Source organism: Aspergillus versicolor (genome assembly GCF_001890125.1).
Source record: "Aspergillus versicolor CBS 583.65 unplaced genomic scaffold ASPVEscaffold_5, whole genome shotgun sequence".
In the NCBI taxonomy this organism is placed as follows: Eukaryota; Fungi; Ascomycota; class Eurotiomycetes; order Eurotiales; family Aspergillaceae; genus Aspergillus; species Aspergillus versicolor.
The window spans coordinates 1,473,803-1,494,775 of record NW_024467528.1 but is presented as its reverse complement, the minus strand read 5'-3'; the positions used below and the strand labels follow the sequence as shown (position 1 = coordinate 1,494,775).

Sequence of the window (20,973 nt, the reverse complement as noted above, 5' to 3'; positions counted from 1 at the left end):
CCCCGAAGCAACAAGATTTTCTGGTTGCATTGGTGGCAATGCTGAGACGGCGCACCCGATATGAGTGCACCGAACAGTTCTTCAGCTCTGCTCGGTGCTCCGCTGTTACTGTGTCATTCTGGAGATGCGCCACTCGATTGTTCCTTGAAGACACTTATAATCGTCTGGAAAAAACAAATGTTGCATTAGCATGGTGGCTGCATCTCTAGGGGTAAGCCCTAACTAACTAAGCTTCTCCAACTGCGGCACCAGCATCTGCCTTTCTTACTCTACACAGGCGTTGCCCAATGCCACGCAGCCCAGGATGATTATTAGTAGAGCTGTTTATATTGATACCAGCTTCACGCTGGCCGTAGGCCCAATCCAATATAGCAGGCCTAGTGGAGACAAGAAAAGAACCTATGTAGGCGGACCAGGTGTGTCTAGAGAGGCAGGCAGTGACATCAGGCAGTGACTGAGTGACTTTGAATGACAAAATTACGCGCTTGTTGGCGAACTTGCGCAGGGTTAAAACAGTAAAAGTACTCGAGGAAGCAGTAAACTCTGTTCCATTAGATTATATTACTTATAAGTGAGTGTCCCAACTATAAATTACGATCATACCCGTAGCAGGCGGGTAAAATCGTACTCAAAAATCGTTGACGGCGAGAAGCCTTCTTCTTGTCTCGTACAGGGCCCAGTACTTGGAAAGTGTTTGGACGCTGCATCCAGCTCAAGATCAACCGAGGGGTTGCAGAAGACCGAGCGAGGCAGGAGACATCGACATCCACTAGGGCAGTGGCTACATCCAGGCTCAGCTGTGTTATGCGGCTGCGCTCTTGGTATATTGTGCTGGGACCGGGGAGGGAAATGGTATACAATTAGATTGAATAGGCTATAAAATTCAGGTAAGATTCTCGGTGGATCATGCGCCCGCCAACGCCGCATTCGCTTAAAATCAGTACGCCACTCTGGTTCGCATGTCCTGGACGAGATTAGTATATAATTCAAATAGAAAGAAAGGAAGGCAAAAAAACGTACCGAAATCTTTCGCTCTATCTCCCTGACGGAGCGATCCAGTTCCGCAGCAATCATCATCTTCGTATCATTAGACAGGAGGAAGTACATTTCACACAGGTCTCCGTCGATAACCCCCTTCACAGGCGCGTAGTAGCCCCGGTAGATGAGGTGATCTCGTCCAGCAAGGGGCGGGCACTGCGAGGCAAGTTGCATTTCCAGACTCTGGAAAAAGTCGACATCCTCTCGGCCAACAAATGGTACCAGCATTCCAATCGTACCTTGGAAACCCGTCCACACAAGAATATCACGACCACCAACTACTAGCTGGGTCTTGTGCAGGCTAGTGGGGATGTCTTGGGTGTAGACGTGGATCATCAACTCCAGACGGTTGGGCGTGCCCTGAAGATATCCGCGGTCGTGGATGAGATGAGCTCCAGAGCCTTCCTCATCCGCCTCCTCGGAAATTTTCTTAGGACATCGCATCAACCATAGGTTTCCGAACTTGTCACCTCCCGCAGTCGTCTCATAGTCCACCATGGTCGTCGCAGTCGTCCAGCGAGGGATGGCGTCATCCACAAACGGGATCAAGACGTTTTCTTGATACTTGTACACAACATATGTGATACTCTCACGGACATCACTAACAACAATCCGACTGCCCTGCGTTTGAAGACCCACAATGGTCTTTGGGACCACGATGGCCTGGCATTTCCGAAGTAGCTGCTTCATTCCCAGGTCGTAGATTCGGAGTACAGGCCCGACCCCAGCAACTAGACGACCTTGGAAGCCAAGAAGCGCGAGAGGAGGCTCCTCGACTTTAGTCTTGTGAATAAATTCGAGCTCTTTCCCGTCCTCTTGGAACCGATAGATGTGGATGTATCCTCCCGCAGAGGAAGGTGGGCTGACAGTCATATCTTTGGCGGTTCCCACAACCAAGAACGTTTCGTCGTCCTGGCTAGTGAATGGCACTGCGGCAATACTGACAGCTGCTTCATTCTCCTCCAGCTCAATCGTCGCAATCACGGATTTCGTCTCCACTGGGTCGATCACTTGAATGCATGAAGCCCAATGGCCTGTGCCACGAGGATATCCAAAATCTTCCGGTGGTAGGACCGTTGTGTAACCATTACGGGACTTGGAGTCCTCGAGCAACCGGCTTCTTGTTGTTGGTGACAAAACATTATTGTCAGCCTCAATAACATAGAATAAAGGCTGCTCAGGGTGCTTTAAGAGACGACGAGGGGTATATGAAAGAGGTATCGACTGTTGCAGCATGTTGTTATCCAATTTCTCAATCGAGAAGATTCTAATCGCCAGTGTTAGCGAGTGGTCACGATACATGTTTCGTAATGCATGCAAAAAGGGTATTGCGATCTCAGTAGGAACAATTGGAGTATATAATAAGAATGATAATCCACATGGGCGTTCAGGGATGATTCCTTTCTCATCATACGATCACATAATCAAGGCAAAGAGGAAGAAATTAAAGCCACGTACCTTAGGTTCTGTCCCTGAATACCCACCATACCCTCGACACACTGTTCGCTTGAAAAGTTCCAGCCCCATTCGAGCCCGACATAATCCAATGGCGTAAGCATGAAGCCTTTGGTTTGAGTATCGGAATAACCAAGCCAGGGGCGTGAGCTCAGTGCGAGCACTGCGGTCTGCCCTGTTACGAAAACTTGGAATAGTTTCACAGCCTTGGATCCCAGGAATCGAGTTCGCGTGTCAGACAGTTCGCCGGTTACTTCATCAAGAGCCGTTCGCAGATAGACACCGGAATGAAGGCCAATATGAAGATAAAGAGTGGTTCCCCCGGAGCTAGAGTCGGCCATGGGAATGATGTTCAGGGCAGACGGCGCAGCGGTCAACGCTTGGACAGATTTGTTCTCTAAAGTGGTATCCGGGTCTAAGCTCAAGATACGAACTGTCGAATCGTCGCAGCCAACGGCCAAGAATGAGCTTCTGATACGACCTTCCGGTACCTCACCCAGACTAAGACATGTCACTGTCCCAGTCATTTGACGTCGCTCGTCATATTCAGCAAGAGACCCATCAGCGTCCAGTTCAAAGTACACAATTTCACCAGAACTGAGGGCAGCGGCAACTTGACGCTCGTTTGTCGCGGCAGCTACGATAGACCGGTGTTGCGGAGCCGGCCACTCGTTCACTCGTCGATCTGCGAGAATGTGGCGGATACCTCGAGGGTGGATCTGAATAAGCGAATCTTCACCAAGCTGTTGAACAGCCAGGGTGGGTGCGGATGAAAGAAAGCCAGTATCGGTCACTTCTTCTACTGTCTCTCCAATGCTTAGAACAAGGGTTCCGTTCGCGAAGGACAGCACAATGTACGCATCGTATTCATCGGCCCTAGTCAATTTCGTAGTCCAGACCGCAGACGGCACGCTGGGGAGCTCTGACTCGACAATTTCGGAAACTTCCAGCCCATGCTTCAGTGTTCGAAAAGTGCTTCGGGCTCCCGTTCCAGAGACGGTGAAGATCTGAGGAGCGTCATCCTCGGCGAGGTTCACGATCTTACTATCAATCAAAGGGTTAAGCGAGTTGATTGAGTCCACAAGGTTGAGATTCTCGGCGCCTCTGGGCCGGAAATAGATAGGCTCGTACGAGGCTGTAGGGTCTGCAGAGAAGTCATCGCTAGTGAACTCAATCTCCTCATCATCATCGCCAAGTTTCTCGAATTGGTAAAATTGATGGTTTCCACCCTCCCCAGCGACGTAAAGGAAACCGCTCTTAAGGATTAGCAGGCTTGAAGCCAAAGGTACCGTGTCGAAGTACTTGATCTTCAGGCCCTTGACTTCACCAGTAAGCTGGCCGTTGTCGTCCTCGGCCATATCAAGTGTGAGTTTGAAAAGATCCCCATCCTCGGTCTGCAGGAGAAAGAAGAAAGCACCTCGCATCTTGTGCATCACACCGGCTGTAATACAACGCTTGCGCTCAGGGTTTTCCATCGCACCTTGCCGACGGGGAATGGGCACTCTGAAAGCATCTTGATTCGAGTGTCGGTAGGTAATGTTGTCTTCTGCACAGACCAGGACACCACTTGGACCATCAGCCCCACCGGGTACCTGGAAAAGCATCGATGCTGTGCGGTCAACAGGGTCCGCCCACTTGCGGACAACGTGGTTAAGGCCGAGATCGAGCTCGTAATACACTAGAAGTTTTTCAACCTCTTCGTAGGCCTGACCCGTTGGGTCCTGGTCAGACTCCGAGTAGTCCACTTCAAGGGCTGCAAAGACAGGGTTCTCATACCCAGCATCTAGCGCAACTACAGAAAACACCAAGGTCTGTGGCTTGTGCGCTTCTAGCGGAGATGATATCGTAAGCTCGGCCTGCGAGTTTCGATTCAAGACATAAACAAGTTTGTTCTTCTCCACTGACGCGATGAGACATGCTCTACCCTTGGGGTCCACCGCCAGATACTGGCCAGGTATAACACGACGCACGCCCGACTTGCCAAATGTTTCAAGGTGGATCCGGTTGAATCGATTCTGTGAGGGAACATACTCGATAATAGTGATGCGTCCCGAGTCCGAACCAATAATTATATAATCTATAAGCAGATCTCAGCACTGTTTGAGCCAACGAGCGTCCACGTCGCCGACCGGGGCACGTCCAACCTCCAAGAGGAGCTCGTTCGGCAGTGAAGGATCATGTTGCCCGGGAAGCTTAACAAATCACTAAAATGATCTTGGAATTGCGCTGAGAGGGAAACTCAAAAACATACCTTTGTTGCTTCCAGCCAGTCTAAAGGCAGCCAGTGATCGAATGATGCCAAAGACATCTTGTGTGTACAGCGGCGTGACCTTGCCCTGGGTGGGATCGGGACGATGGATGGTCAGCTTCGAGCCGGAGGCTGTGACGATCTGCTGCTCTTTTGTTCCCGCAAATTGGCCTAGGATAGCCTGGGTGATCGCAGTGGGCGGCTGGATCGTCAGGGAGTACATAAACATATGCGATGTAGTAGCCATGCTGGGCGACTGAGCCGTCGATGCTCGATCGATCTAGGGGAAACAAGCTGTTGTTTTACGACGCAGTTGCAGTCAAAATCGGGTGACTCTATAGCGAGAGCACTCCCATTGCTGCAGAAACAGGCAGCGAGGTAGAGGGTACTCGAGCACGAGATATCCTCGCGAAAGAGGGGAGATTGAGAGCTGTTAGCTTTGTCTTGCAGAAGAACGCGAAGGTGAAAAATTGCTGTGTGGAGCTTTGGCAGAGGACAAGCGCATGTTTGTCATGTTTGACGTACCACGTGACTTTCTTTTACCAAATAATACAGGTATGACAGTACGGGCGAGTGTTAATGTGGCAAAAAGCAGCTATACGTGAATTTCCAATACAGCTGCACCCTCCTCCATTCCTTTATGACGATGGGGTTCTGCCCGCTTCTGTCTGGCTCAACGAACAATTGGCGCCAATTTGTTGCAGTGACTTGACTGTGTTAAGTTACAAACTTCTCCTTAACATCTCATTCAGTCCTTCTCCCCTGAGACTTCCGTCTGATTTCTTCTTTCCCATTTATTTGAAGCAAGACACCCTTTTCTCTCTGTTCAAGCTTGTGACGTTACCTCGGACCCCTCAACTCGCCCCTCTCTCCAACGGCGACTTCACGTATCATCATGGCTGATGATACCGCCACAGCGGAGGATTCTCCGATCACCTTCAACATCAAAGCATCTAATGATGCTAAGTTCACACTCACATTACCTCTCTCGACGCCAGTTTCAGAGTTGAAGGAGAAGCTCTCGTCATCCGAATATGCCGATACCCCAGCGGAGCGCCAGCGCCTGATCTATTCAGGGAGGGTGCTGAAAGACAGTGACACTTTGGCGACCTACAAGATAAAAGATGGACACACTATTCACCTCGTGAAAAGCGCTGCCAGTAATCAACGTCAGGCTGCCGCCCCTGCACAGAGTGCTTCCACATCCACGCCAACGAGCGCTGCCGCGAATCCAGCAGCCGCCGGAGTCCCGACAAATCTCGCCGCTGGCACAGGCAACAACCCTCTTGCTGGCTTAACTGGTGCGCGGTATGCTGGGTTCGCACAGCTTCCAGGTGCTGGTATGTTCGGCCCAGATGGCGGGGTAAGTGGTCTACGATCGATCTCCTATCCATTCCCAACTATGCTAACACATCGGATTTTTCCAGATGGGCCCTCCACCCGACGCAGATTCGATGCTTCAGATGCTTGAGAATCCGCAATTCCAATCCACCATCAACGAAGCTCTACAGAACCCTGCCATGATCGACATGATGATGCAACAAAACCCGATGTTGCGTGATATGCCCGGCGCCCGTCAAATGATGCAAAGTCCAGAATTCCGCCGTATGTTAACTGACCCTAACTCGCTTCGCCACATGATGCAGTTTCAACGGGCAATGGGAGGCCTTGGTGGCGGTGGTGCTGGTGGCGGTGGTGGTGCTTTCCCTGCCCCAGGCGTTACGAACACGACACCTGAGGAGAACAGGAACGCGCAAAACGACAGCAACGGCGCCAACACTACGGCCGGCGCACCACCTTTCAATCCTTTCATGCCTCAGGGTCTAGGCGCAGGCAATCCGTTTGCTGCTCTTTTCGGAGGTAATCAAGGCATGGGCTTCAACCCAACGGGCGCTGGCCAGACTGGGCCAGGGCAGACAGAATCGGGTGGGGAACCTGGTGGTGATGCTGCTGCCGAAGGTCAAGCTGCGCAAAATGCACAGAACCCCTTCCGCGGGTTGAATCCTTCTCTGTTTGGTGGTCAAGGGGGCATAAACCCGTTCAATCCCGAACAAAATCCACTGCTCCGCAACCCTGCGTTGCTGGAACAGTTGATGCAATCAATGGGGGGACAAGGAGGGGAGGGTGGTGCTGCTGCTAACCCTTTCGCTTCTTTGTTTGGGGGTGGAGGTCCCGGTTTCGGTAGCCCGGCTCCCACAGACAACAGGCCACCGGAAGAGCGATATGCGGACCAGCTGCGCCAGCTCAATGATATGGGGTTCTTCGAATTTGAACGAAACATTGAAGCTCTTCGCCGAGCAGGAGGCAGTGTACAAGGTGCGGTGGAGTATCTGCTGAGCCATTCGTCCTAATCACCATTTCCTATTTCATTGGCGGCTTGAGATTTTTGGCGGGTTTCTAGCGGTTCCGATGACTCTTTCGTGTCCACCTTGGGTTTGAAGCATGCGGCTCAATGGAGAAACCTTCCTGGAACATTTGTCTCCGTTGTAGTTTTGTAGATCGAGGCCTTACAGTGTACCTACTCCCATCAACATATTACGTGAGATATGAATGATCATATAATTTCTTGTGCTGTTTTTTTTGCTCTTACGATATGACTGTTTGATTTCGGAATAGACATAGTCGAGGTTGAGGTCGCTTTGTCGGCTGTTCTAGATTGGGCGGTACTTCGAAGTGCAGCGCGTAAGCCACCTGCGTTCATACGGTGTAGATAACTTGCTTCGTCGTATGAACCAATAATAGACATAGAAACTCAATAATTACCTTAGACGTAAAGTAAGTACATTGATCAGGAGAGTAAGTTCAGGTACAAAGTGTTGTCAGTTGTCGGTTTTGGGCGGGTCTGGAATGTCAGTCAAGACCCGCCAAGTCTCCATCTCGGCCTCGACAAGCGGCCAGCAAGCAACATCCCTTCATCTTTCGCCCTTCCCAGCACCTTCGACTGTACAGTTCGCTGTCAATCCCGCTCGCTATACATTAGGGACTGCACGTATACGATCTTCATTTATTCTCTTCATTGCCACTCGGCGCTTCGAGGAGACTTTTTGATCGATCCCCTATCTGGTACACTCCAATCCGTGTCGCTAGATTCTGGAGACGACTTTCGACCGCGCGCCTCTCTTTCCCTACCGGTCTCTGTCGATCTCACCGATAAGAGAAGACTCAACTCCTTTCACAGTTGTTTGTCTGCCTGGCGCTCTTGTGGAAGGCAACGTCTGTCTTGAAACCACCTATACCCGCCGCGTTGGCAGATACGACTTTTTGAATTGAACTCTGGACCTTTGGCCTGAGTCCGGCCTTGGGTCTCGTCAATGATGATGGGGCCGCGATGGCTTAGCTGTCCCCAAATATGGTCGCTATGGCTGTTGCTTGTATCCTGCTCTTACGCATTTTACTTGCCCGGTTCGCCCTACCCCCGCAGTTTGTGCCACCTCAAAGCTATACTGACATGTTTTATTTTACACAGGCTATTCGATTAAACGGTATAATGACGACGAATCGATCCCACTCCTTGTGAACAAGATATTTTCAGACAACACACAGCTCCAGTATGCCTATTACGACCTACCTTTCGTATGCCCGCCTAGCGGACGGACGCACGGCGGATCACCGTTTGGGTCTGGACAAAGCGTATCGCAGAATCTGGGAGAAATTCTGCGCGGCGACCGAATCATGACCTCGGATTTCGAGCTTCATATGGGCCAAAACGCCGAATGCCGCGCGCTGTGCACGCGAGAGATCGAGCGCAAAGATGTAAAATGGGGCCGCCAGCTCATTAGGGAGGGCTATGTGGCAGAATGGATCGCGGACAATTTGCCTGGAGCAACAAGCTTCGTGACGGTTGACCGAACCCGGAAATATTACGCATCCGGCTTCAAGTTAGGGTACCAAGAGTTCTCACCCGTCGATGGAAAACTGCGTTATTTCATCAACAACCATTTTACCATCGTTATCCGTTGGCGCGCCGCACCCGAAGGGGGTAAGACTGTTGTGGGGTTCGAAGTATACCCGAAAAGTATTTCCGCCAAGGAGCATGGAGAAAATGGGTGCCCTGAGCACGTTCACGATGAGCATGAAGGTCTTGAGCTGTATATCCCGCCAAACATTGAGCGCCTCCGGGAGAAGTACCCTGGTTCCTCCTACCTTCCAGAAGACGATGATTATGATGACGGGGCCAAATTGAAGGTCCCAATCACGTATTCCGTCTATTTCAAGGAAGAAAACGGAGTTGACTGGTGGAGCCGCTGGGATCTCTATTTCAGCAAGCAAGATGATAGTACAATGACACACTGGCTAGCTGTTCTTAACTCGTTGACAATCTCTGGTGTTTTGGGCGTCGCAGTGTATGTCATCTGGAATAGAACTGTCCAGGGAGATATCAAAGGCCGAGGCGACGGGGCGATGGATGAGGGGAAAGCAAGGAGAAGCGGGGCGAGGAAAGAAGGGCTTTTGGACCAAACCACAGACGTTGAGAGGGAGGGAGACCTCTCCTCTGACGACGAAGGCATAGAGGATGTGAGCGGTTGGAAACTCCTGCACGGTGATGTGTTCCGGGTGCCCGAGTTTAGCGGACTCCTTGCGCCTCTTGTTGGCTCGGGGATGCAGCTCTTCTTCATGGCTTCCGGATTACTGATTCTCAGCTGCTTGGGTATTCTGAATCCAAGTTTCCGCGGTGGCTTCGTTAGTGTCGGTATGGGTTTGTTCGTTTTCGCCGGAGTTTTCTCTGGATACTTCTCTGGAAGTCTCTACAAGACATTCGGCGGAGTGAGCTGGCGGAAAAACACACTGATTGTAGGTTGCATATGGCCCCGCACTGCCTTGTTCTTTGCTCACATTCAGTTAGACAGCGCTTTTCTTCCCTGGCCTGGCATTCTGCCTCATTTTCATTCTGAATCTTTTTGTTTGGGCACAGGCATCCAGCACAGCGATCCCATTCCCTACGCTCATCGGAATTGTGCTTCTTTGGCTGGTGATTCAGGTGCCTCTGGTGTATGCTGGTAGCTGGTATGGTTTTATGCGAGCCAAGCCTTGGGAGCATCCTACCAAGACCTCCTCGATTCCGCGCCAGATCCCGCCACAACCTTGGTACTTGCATAGTGTCCAGGGGACCATCCTGACGGGATTGGCTCCATTTGCAGTCTTGTTCATTGAGCTTCTTTTCGTATTCAAGAATTTATGGCAGGACAAGAGTGGATACTATTACGTGTTCGGTTTCCTGAGCGCCGTGACAACGATCCTGATGATCACAGTCAGCGAAGTGACGATCATTGCAACGTACAGTCAACTATGCGCCGAGGTAAGTTCTCCTGAAAATCGAGACATAATCGAAGCATCGAGATCTCGACGCAAGAGCAGAACAGATAAGAACAAAGAAAAACTGACTCCAAAAATAGAATTACCATTGGTGGTGGCAGAGTTTCCTTACGGGTGGAAGCAGCGCTTTCTGGGTCTTCGCCTATTGCATTTGGTACTACTATTTCCACCTGCACATCACGGGCTTTGTATCGAGTCTGCTCTTTTTCAGCTACAGTTTCCTTGCTTGCGCTGTGTACGGCCTGTTAACAGGGACAGTTGGGTTCCTGACTGCGTATGCGTTTATCCGTCGCATTTACAGGTAAGCCGCTTCTTGTAGGTTGTTATACAGACCCGGCAATGCTAACCTGGAACAGCTCGGTCAAGGTAGATTAATGCGAGCTTCAGCTCGAAGCCTCGAACGCCACAATGCCAGATGTGCTTCTCTCCTGAATGCTGGCTGTTTCGGGGAAATCACTTAGCCTCTCACGAATTTCGTTTCATCTCGAATAAATCGGACGCTGTTTTAGGAGTCGACTGATGCCGAGATCTACAGTGCTAGCTTTGCAGTAGTGATTTAAATTGATTGGGGTGGATTGGAGTACTCCTTAGTATATACCTTTGTTACTTAGCGGGAGTCAAGCAAGCGATCGTATAAATAAACAAATATATCTTATCTCGTTAAGTTTTGGTTTGTCTCCATACTTCATGTAAAGTTGGAAAGCTGGAAAGCTGGAAAGCTGGAAACTCCGCGCGGGTACTAAATTAGAGCGAAGCGAACCAACCTTAAATACCACGTGAAGGTGCGGAATCCAATCCAATCCAGATCATCGTCCGTCCATCCATGGAATTGCCTCGGCCTTGGGTGGAATCCGCAAACGGTAGAATCGAACATGCGGTCAAGCCAGAACCGCCCCTGTTGACGTCAGAGCGGACGGTGTAGAATGTCCATTCCCAGTCTGGACAGAGTACGTATTCAAAGGCGTATACCATATCTTGGCAGAGCTGGCAAGGGAGGAGACTAGTCACTTGAGAGTCGAGAGGAATGAAGGAGAGAGAAGAGTCAGGAAATAATGACTCGGTTGCTCAGTATACATATCGCCGGCCGAGTCAGAGATCAATTGTACGTTCTACAGAGTACATCTCCTCACTGCACGCAAGTCAAGAGAAAGAGTCTATGTGTTATAGCCTGTTGTAAAACTGTAGATTGGGCAGCCTACCTCTTTCCATTTTCTGCAAATTGGACAAGTCAACACCGGCTCACAGTCACAAGGAGCCTGGAATCACGGATACGTATCCAGCACGGCAAACAGTGGGCGACATCCACACCCCCTACCTTAAACCATATCAATGATTGACGTTGACATCCAACGGGAAGGACCCCGCACTGATCCAGACATTGAAAATGAAACGGAGCTGCAGAAGATCAAGCGGGAGCGGGACGGGAGCCTGAAACCGGGCAACTGAGTTCAAGGCGATGTCAAGTTGTCAACCGCTGTCAGCCCATCAGTGTCCGTGTCACAGATGGTGCAATTACGGAGCCCGTCGAGGCCATCAAGCATCAATCAGTAGCTAACCCGAAGATCTGGCGGAAGGAAACGATTCGCAAGATCTGACGTTGCCCGCAATTACCCGTTACGGAGTGACGACAGACAACTCGACCAGGTTCAATCGCTCACGAATTCGCAATGCGTGCGTCTGCGCCTGCGTGTGCGGCCTGTGCAGATTGCGGGCAGAGCAGGCAGTGCAGACAGTAAAGGACGGCGGTGATTGGTAAGAGTGGCGGAATTGCAGGACTCTGGTAGGCATGCGATTGCGTGCTCGGGAGAGAAGATGGTGCCAAATTGCGCTCGTTGCTTTTCTCGGAACGGAGCCGGCGGCACTTAGGGGCAACTTAATAATAACCTCGCAGGCCTTCAGCGGAAGACGGACGCTGTCCAGATAGCTGAGTGAGGGTTGAGGTTGTCTTTAGGGATGAGACGATGGCGAGTGGGAGGGACATTCGATTCGTCGTCTGCGATCGCACCGGGGACTCGGGAGTCGGGACCACTAGAGCTCTCCGCATCAGGCTATCCGGACAGGAAGCAAGATGTTGCATGGACAGAACGACGCCATCGCAGTCAAGAGATGATTTGCCGGAGATCCTCCACGATCTTCAGGAGAGGTGAGGTTAAGAAAAGCCGGAGATGTCGTGCTTAAAATCTTAGCGGGGATGGTGCAATCGACCCGCAGAATTGGGTGGTAGTGATGACACAACAACGGCCTGACTCGCTGGACAGTGGCGGCCGCTTGCTCAGCAGTGCGCGAATTCCTGTTTCACTAGCAGGCACCGGGTGTGGGCATCTCGGGCTGCCAAGCTTACAAGCGGGAGACGGCGATGGCTAGTGGCAAACTTAGGCAGGGATGAATCCAACGACACCACAGCAGCATCAACGTCCGATTGCTGGTTGCTAAGTGTACAGGAACACGCGGTTAGCCCTACCGGACCCAACGGAAGCAGGGGAGCACCTTGTAGAGGCAGAATCTCGCGGTTTGACGGTCATTTCAACGCCAGAGCCCGGCACCGAAACAGCAGGCGGGCGTAAATACATGTATTCCGCACCCCTGATCCCCTCCTCCCACGCTAGGCTGCCACTACCACCGCGACAGCACGACTCCTCCGTAATCTCGCCTGTCTGCTCGCTTCGCCAGCGTTCCATCAGCTTCACAGAGCGCATTCACCGCTCGTCGGTGGGATATCCCCACGGTGAAAGGCATGGGGAATGCCAGACCCTTGTGGAGCTGAGCGCAATTGCAAAGCATTTCTTACAATCACACCATCGCCTCCGCCAATGGTTCCATTGTTGCGGTGACATAAAATCCGTAGATCTGGGTCGGCGAAACTTTTTTTTTTCCTTTTTCTTTCTTCGTCTCTTATCAAGTCACAAGATCTTCTTCCTGGCGGATTTTCCTGCTCGCTGCCACTGCAACTTCTCCACATACAGGCCGACTTACTTATAGCTGCTTGTTCGCCTCCGTTCCCGCTCTTCCTCTTCTTCCTTTTCCTTCCTATGCCTGCTTCTCTCCACACCCGTACATAATAATTTATACTTTCCATCCCCTCTAGAACCGAGAAACGCAACCGAAGGGAAAAAGCATCATGGCGGCCAAGAAGCCTAACATCCTCTACATCATGGCAGACCAGATGGCTGCCCCCCTTCTGGCCTTCCATGACAAGAACTCCCCCATCAAGACCCCCAACCTGGACCGCCTGGCGGAGGAAGGCGTTGTCTTTGACTCTGCCTACTGTAACTCTCCGCTATGCGCTCCGTCCCGGTTCGTCATGGTCACCGGCCAGTTGCCCTCCAAGATTGGGGCCTACGACAACGCCGCCGACCTGCCCGCCGACACCCCAACCTATGCGCACTATCTGCGCCGTGAGGGCTACCACACTGCACTTGCTGGCAAGATGCACTTCTGTGGTCCTGACCAGCTGCACGGCTATGAGCAGCGTCTGACGTCTGACATCTACCCCGGCGACTACGGCTGGTCAGTCAACTGGGATGAGCCCGTGAGTAATTACCCAAAGAAGAAAAAGCTCTGGGAAATATTGACTTGATTAGGAAATCCGCCTTGACTATTACCACAACATGTCTTCAGTCATGGAGGCTGGTCCTGTTGTGCGTACCAACCAGCTCGACTTTGACGAGGAGGTCATCTACAAGTCGAAGCAGTACCTGTTCGACCATGTCCGCCAGCGCACCGAGCAGCCATTCTGCTTGACTGTCTCCATGACTCACCCTCATGACCCTTACGCCATGACCAAGGAGTTCTGGGACCTGTACGAGGACGTTGAGATTCCTCTGCCCACGCATGGTGCTATCCCCCATGACCAGCAGGACCCTCACTCCCAGCGCATTCTCAAGTGCATCGACCTCTTTGGCAAAGAGATGCCCGATGAGCGCATCAAGGCTGCGCGTCGTGCCTACTACGCTGCTTGCACGTACGTCGACACCAATGTTGGAAAGCTCCTCAAGGTTCTCGACGACACCGGCATGCGTGATGACACCATCATCGTGTTCACTGGTGATCACGGTGACATGCTCGGTGAGCGTGGCCTCTGGTACAAGATGGCCTGGTACGAGAACTCGGCTCGCGTGCCATTCATCGTCAACGCACCAAAGCGTTTCGCCCCGAAGCGCGTCTCTGAGAACGTGTCGACTATGGATATCCTGCCGACATTTGCCGACCTGGTTGGCGCGCCGCTCATCAAGGAGCTACCCCTGGACGGTGTCTCGCTGGTGCCGTACCTCACTGGAGAGGATGGGGTCAAGACCGACACTGTGCTCGGCGAGTACATGGGCGAGGGCACTCAGTCTCCTGTCGTCATGATCCGCCGTGGCCGCTGGAAGTTTGTGTACTCCCTGATCGACCCGCCTATGCTCTTCGATGTCCAGAACGACCCGCTCGAGAAGGTGAACCTGGTAGCTGGCCTACCAGACCCTGCGCGCGCAATCCCAGCGGACCCCAAGGCCGCTGCGTTCGCCAAAACCGTGGGACCCGCGGCCCTGCCCACTCCAGTGGAATCGCCTCGTGCAACCCCACTGGCCCGCAACGCACGCGACTATGCGTTCCCAACTCCCCCGCGGACCCCAAGCCCGGGCAAGCAATCGAGCGCTGTTCCCGACACCACCGACCCAACGAAGCTGTTGGCCTACTTCTCTGAGGAAGTCCACACCCTCTGGGATCTGGAGAGCATCAAGGAAGATGTTCTGCGCTCGCAGCGCCGCCGCCGCCTCGTCTACTCGGCCCTAATCCAGGGTACCCCTCATTTCTGGGATTGGGAGCACCGTGTCGACCCCAGCACCCAGTATGTCCGCAACCAGGGCAAGGGAGTCCTTGACGATGTCGAGTTGATCTCTCGCTGGCCTCGCGTCCTGTCACAAGCCGCCCAAAACCAGGGCGTGAAGATCTAATGATTTTGCATAATTTGTTTCTGGGTTTCTTTCCGGGGAAAACAAAAACTTTTTACTTTTTTCTTTCTTGTCGTTCGGCGTTTACAGCGAGGCGCTATACCCTGCATTATCGCGACATCATAGCATTCACTTGATTCCAATTAACTTCCAAATCCTTTTGGTCACGCTTAGCGTTAGCGTTGCTTGTGAATGCGTTTTCTTGAGGGTGAATTGTACATAGAATTAGGGTTGAGTAATATGGAACTGTATACAGTATGTACGTGCTATCTATTATCAAGCACTACATGACTACAGTATTTACTACTTATCAGATTGCACTAAGATGTATGTAACTTGGAACTAGTATGAACTACGAAACTCTGAACCACCAGTACGAGGTATGACTATCAGAAACCATTGGTTGTCGGTATTACGTAAATGCCCTACTTTCTCTGGCTATGTCGTCGTATCTGGCCCCGTGATCCCGCCCTGCATCTTCCATAGTTTATTGATCATCACGTGGGGACTCTGGAACTCTGCAGTGTTTTTTGCCTTTTTTTGGAAGGTGCTCCCAAGGTCCACCACCGCACCACATTCTCAGTCCCAGGGATTCTCGGGGTGCACTTTCTCTGTCTGTTTGTCTGTCTGTCGGCTGTCCCATCCATCTCTTGACCTTTGTCCATCCTTGTTACGTCAGCCTGTAACTAATGTGCAGGAACTTACTTAACCTAAACCATGCATGGCGGCGTGAAGATAACTCCACAACTCCACACTCTTCATATTATCAGTGAACAGCACTGTGCTGCCATTGTTTCAGTTCTTTACCAAGTGAAACCCAGTGACACTGTACGCGCAAGGCAGCTAAGTAAGTTGTATTGTGTAGCACCAATATCTCCAAGGTTTAGGACCTAAGGAATGGCGTTGATGTAACCTCCTGACTCGCTACGGGTATGAATGGATGGTCTGGGACACTAAAATTGACACGCTATTTGAATCAAGATCATGGTATTGGATTCTAAACCTGGCTGAGGGGAGGCCAGCGAGCAATACGTACTAGATAAGCCGCATTCGGACTGACGGGACTTATGGGCTCTACATTCTCAACATATTTTAACCCAATTAGGATGCCATCAGCATTGTCAAACCCTCTTATTGCTGAACTCTTTATTCGTCTCATTCATACAAGATAAGCAGTTCAACTACCTGGGTGTATATCTCGCCTATCTAGATCGGGAGTTTTTCCTTGGCTAGCGCCATACTGATCCTTAAGCGAGCTGTCTCCAAGTGAATGCCGAAGGATCACACACAATTTTTAAGCCTAGCTAGCAGGGTGCTTGGATGCCCCTCGCTATTTACTAGAGACTCATGGAGTCCAATTTCGAGAATGCATGCTCCAAGACTGTATATATCATGCTGCATGAGATACGTACTCTACTTCTGGATTGCTGTCTTGGCGATCAGGAGGTTGGACACTTTCAGACCAAACAGAATTGCCTTGTCGTAGTCCTTTGCTGTCAGCTTGGCAAATAGTGGACCTAGATTATCATGAGTCGTCATCATTGTGATTGTTATTGTTTTCAAAGATCAAGACAGTCTCTGGCGGATGTTCTTGTGCACAAACTCAAGGACATGGATGTAGTTAACCGATGTGGCAAGCTGCTTAGCAAGGCGAATTCTATCACTCAGAGTGAGCTTCTTGCGAGAGAAGGTGGCCCCGAAGACTCTGGGGTCCAGAACACCCCTCGGGGAAGTTGAAGATAAATTCAAACGAGAAAAACTGTTTCGTATGTGGGTCTTTCATATGCGCCACGTCGTGGCATTTGAGGGTATGTTCGCATCGACCTGGTGAAGCCTCATAGCTAGATGTCGGACGTTTTGGCGGATATTTGAGCGTAGTCTGCGGAGTCGAATATGAACTGCTGTCCACCTCTCGCGGGCTCTGACTCTTGATATTGAATGCGGAATATCAAAATGTCTGGCCGAGTGGATATTGTCTTCGACAAGGAAAAATAATTTCGCTTGATCCGGCGCAGTCCCCAACGCATCTAGTACATGCCTAGCAGTGGATAGCTTCTCGGTTCCTTTGCACTTGACCAACTCATCCTTGAAAATAGTATGCTCGGCTAACCGTAGAACCAAAGATCACCGTTGTGTCAAGCTCAATTTGCGAGGGGTTCTTCTCAATAGGGTATACCTCGCAGCCTTCAACTTGTCTGGAAACCCACGTCGGCCGGGAAGGGCGTTGCTTCCAGGTTTGCTGAGTTCCGATAGTGAGCCCGTTAGTTGCCTTTGAATACGCGTCAAATCATCCATTGTAATGAAGACAAATCCTGAATTCTCGAACCATCAGAACGGCTTCGCAAAGAAATATCAGTACTAATCGATATCAGCATCCACACAATCAATTGATTGAAGTGCGGTATTTACCTTTGGCAGAGACAACAGCTTCAAGCTCCTGCTCGCAGTAGTCCTTTTTGGAAGGGTCAGGTTCCTTCCCTGTTCTCGACAGCTCGCAGTCTACCCGAGCTTTGACTTGATACATTGTTCAACCCAGACTACCCCAAACCGGCCTGTCCACAGTATCTATCCTCTCTTCCAGGCCTCTGTCCTCGGCGTTTAGTTTCATATCATTCACGAGTTCTGTTCTCGCCATGATTGAATGTTATCCTGGCCGGGGCTGATGTTGGTTTCGAGGTCCCTTTAATCAGAAAAAAAGGCAGCGTTCGTCGAGAGTCACTTGGCATAAATCAAGCCCCGTTATGGCTTCGAAGGCGCCAAGTGTGTAATAGCGCCTAGTCACACGTTCGAACACCTCTAATAGACACTGCTTGTCAGCTTGAAGCGTGATACCTAAGTCCATATCAATATAACCCCTACAGTGGACAAACCTTGAGTCAACCCACTTCCTAGATTTCACATCACAGGATAAAACCATCCATTCTCCTACCAACGAAGAGTAAAACATTGCAGGTAAAATGCATGTACTGTACGCTTCTCTAAAGCATGAACGAAAAAAAGAAAAAGAAGGGGAAACAATAAATGTAAACAATAAACATTGGCAATTCAATCAGATCAGATCATTCATCGTCACAGTGTCTAGCTAGGGAGCTAGTTTCCAATAAGTAGACGGCCCAATACTCGATATTCAGCATCCCTCATTCCATCCTGTTCCATCTCATGTACATCCTAACCAGTTCAATTCCGTCCCGGTTCCAATCCAACCCGCTAGAAGAAAACAGAAAAGGCAGAAGGAAAAAAAAGAAAGGAAAGGGAACCCGGGAAGTCGTGAGAGAAGAAATATCCTAAATAGTTACCCATATGTACCTTGTACCACATTCCATATACCCGCTGTGACCGCCATCACAGGACCAATGCCCACCGCAGACCAGACCGGTCCGAGTGAGAAATAAACCACCCATTTATTCAATCGGATAAGCAGGGGCCTTTACCAGAACGTTGATCGGTCCGCGTCCGCGCACTTCGGCCGTCACAAACGCCGCAAGTCGGATACGGGTTGGTCCTGAGGCAGGAGTCGTAACAGAACCGCGACGGACGGCATCACCGCCATTACCAGCTGGAGACGCAGGTACAGGTCCAGGCCCAGACCCCGCAGGACCCGGTCCCTGTCCCGGTTTCCGCTCCCGACCCATGAAATTACTAAAGACGGAGCGCATACGCTGTTCGCGGGCTGCCGGAGGCCCATCGGGACCACCGGGGTTCGTGGAATTGGGAGGCGACTCGCGGTCATTTTCAGTGTTGTTTCCGGTACCGGCACCAGGGCCATCCTCGTCAGGGTTGTTGTTGTCGGGGGATTCTTCAGCGGAGCGGCGGGGGTCAGGGGGGTTGGCGACGTTGGTTAGCGGAGGGAGAATACCCGGCTCGATTTTCATGGTAGCGTCGTGAATGGTTGAGCCTGGAAGAATGTACTCGACGCAAATGTCGCGGGACTCGAGAGGGATCTTTTCAGCGATCCCCACTGCATTCTCTATGATCATGCGTGCACCGGTGTCGATACCTGGGGGAGGAGGGGTATTGAGGTTACTGGCGAGGGCTGCGACAAGGTTCTCGACGAGACTGTCGATGAGTTGGGCGCGGTGTTCGTCCGCTGCGGGCCCTTGGAGGGTATTTCCGAGACCATCGAGTGTGGTACGGCGCCAGTTGGAGATGCGGGCAACTGCATTTTCCTTATCTTCTTCTGTAGCTGTATTTATTTGTTGTCGACGCAGCGTCATTTCAATCGATTTCAGTTGCTGGCTGAAGCCTTGTTCGAGGGAGGGATGGAAGTACCGCTCGAAGAGCTCGTCCACGAGCCAGCGGCTCATCACGGTCCGGCCGATTGCAGTCATCTCCTTTGTGCCTGTGGTGGCGGCATCTTCGTTGACAAATCCAGCGAGCCAGCCGGGGAGCGTCTTCCAGTCTTTGCGAATGGAGAAGGCGAGGTCCTTGATGGCACCGTCGAGACGGCCAAACCGGTTGGCATACTCATTATCATCGAGGACAGTTCGGGAAACGGCCATCCGCTGGTGGGCTACGGTATTTTGCAGATGCTGGACCTGCGCATCTCGTTCAAAGTAGTACCGTTTCACCTTGGAATATTTGGCCTCTGTGTAAATTGGTCAGAACACACTCACAACAATCTGTGGCAAATTGGCTTACGCAGTTCCTCATGTTTCTGGAGCAAAGCACGGAAGTCATTTTCATCGTCGCGACTCCGGTTGTCTTTAGAAGTAGGGGTGGCACGCCCCGTGTCGAGGGCACCTTGCTGTTGGCCAGCATTGTTCCCTTGGCTCGAACCTGGGGGTTGAGGTTGGTTTTGTTGATTTCCGCCGGTGGGTCGGTCGGACATTGCCCCGAGCTGTGACACGGACGATGTTTCGCTCTTGGGATGAGGGAACGGCGAGGGGGGTCCGAGGGATTGTCGGGAAGGCGGGCGAGGGTCCAATTGGTGACTAGAAGGGGCCAGATCTGAAGCCTGTCTAGGAGTTTCGACGGTCTGCTGCCGATAGACCTGGTCGAAAAGGTGGGGGTCGGTATTGGACCGCGGAATGGGGGAGGGGTGAGGCGAGCGGGTATGAGGGCCGAGACCGGGATCAGGAACACGACCGGTACTCTGCTGCGGCATGGACGATTGTTGTTCAGATTCCGGGGCGTCTACCGCATAGTCTTTGGACCAACCCTCCAACGACGAACGTGATTGTTGCAGCAACTGCGGCGACTGTTGGTGGCGGAGTTGTTGCTGTTGCTGCTGCTGCTGTTGTACCTGCCCCGATTGGCGTCGGCCGGTTAACTTCACAGATCGATTGCGTTCCAACAGACTGGGCTGGTCTCGGACGGATGACGACGAAGTCGAGGTATGGAACGAAAACAGACTCCGTTTAGACCGGCGGGGTTCCTGGTCGTCTGGCTTGTCAGTAGGAGATGAGGGCCACGACTGGTCGGAAACGTCAGCATCGAAGGACTGAGGTGGCGCGAGCTGGGAGGGAGAAGGAGGGATGTTGTTGACTACCGTGTTGGTGGAGTTCGCGTCCGAGAGAGTCGAAGCGTCTGGCGGTGTACGAAGACGCTGAGTGTGCGAGCGCTGCAGGCCTGACGAGCGGGCAGGATTACGAGGTGGAGGTAGACGGGGGTCGGAAGAGTGAATTTGCGACTGCGATTGCGAGTGAGCGTGGGAGTAAGGGTGAGTCTGAGCCTGAGGCTGGGCTTGGGGCGGAAACTGCTGCGAAGTGGAGACGGTGTAGTTATTTTGGTGTTGGTGCTGGTGCTGGTGTTGGTAGTTATTGTTGTTGGTACTATCGTCGCTGTCGAAGTGAGGGGTGGCAGAGGAGCCCCTGGAGGGAGGATTACCGGTACGGGGAAGATTCTCGACTGATCGGAAGGCAGAAGACGAGAAGGACGGCTTGGACTTGTCTTTTCTGCGGAAGAGGGGCATGGAGATGGGAGGGCCCGGGTTTGGGGCAGCAGGAGGGGGATAAGGGGATGGGGAGATGAGGATGAAAGAAAGCGCGA

General features: G+C 51.8%; 5 protein-coding genes across 5 annotated transcripts; 3 read left to right on the top strand and 2 right to left on the bottom strand.

The window, feature by feature from the left end:
* Positions 1-937: 937 nt before the first annotated feature.
* ASPVEDRAFT_53258 (DDB1/RSE1 family protein) lies at positions 938-4,988 on the bottom strand (the record flags this gene model as incomplete). Its single annotated transcript, XM_040814769.1, has 4 exons — positions 938-964; positions 1,021-2,305; positions 2,497-4,570; positions 4,745-4,988. The coding sequence occupies 4 exons, from the start codon at positions 4,986-4,988 to the stop codon at positions 938-940; spliced, it is 3,630 nt and encodes a 1,209-aa protein (XP_040668375.1).
* Positions 4,989-5,385: 397 nt separating this feature from the next.
* On the top strand, positions 5,386-7,394 carry ASPVEDRAFT_42114 (ubiquitin domain-containing protein DSK2). The gene is made up of 2 exons (XM_040812505.1): positions 5,386-6,104; positions 6,169-7,394. Exons 1-2 carry the CDS (start codon positions 5,637-5,639, stop codon positions 7,090-7,092), a joined length of 1,392 nt encoding a protein of 463 aa, XP_040668374.1. The 5' UTR covers positions 5,386-5,636; the 3' UTR covers positions 7,093-7,394.
* A 664-nt stretch (positions 7,395-8,058) lies between these two features.
* ASPVEDRAFT_53256 (transmembrane 9 family protein) lies at positions 8,059-10,429 on the top strand (the record flags this gene model as incomplete). The annotated part of the gene is made up of 5 exons (XM_040814768.1): positions 8,059-8,143; positions 8,208-9,532; positions 9,585-10,037; positions 10,135-10,355; positions 10,411-10,429. 5 exons carry the CDS (start codon positions 8,059-8,061, stop codon positions 10,427-10,429), a joined length of 2,103 nt encoding a protein of 700 aa, XP_040668373.1.
* Positions 10,430-12,961: 2,532 nt separating this feature from the next.
* ASPVEDRAFT_684725 (putative choline sulfatase) lies at positions 12,962-15,178 on the top strand. The gene is made up of 2 exons (XM_040815991.1): positions 12,962-13,583; positions 13,636-15,178. The coding sequence occupies exons 1-2, from the start codon at positions 13,173-13,175 to the stop codon at positions 14,986-14,988; spliced, it is 1,764 nt and encodes a 587-aa protein (XP_040668372.1). The 5' UTR covers positions 12,962-13,172; the 3' UTR covers positions 14,989-15,178.
* Positions 15,179-18,386: 3,208 nt separating this feature from the next.
* On the bottom strand, positions 18,387-20,896 carry ASPVEDRAFT_53254 (uncharacterized protein; the record flags this gene model as incomplete). The annotated part of the gene is made up of 2 exons (XM_040814767.1): positions 18,387-19,570; positions 19,624-20,896. 2 exons carry the CDS (start codon positions 20,894-20,896, stop codon positions 18,387-18,389), a joined length of 2,457 nt encoding a protein of 818 aa, XP_040668371.1.
* Positions 20,897-20,973: the final 77 nt, after the last annotated feature.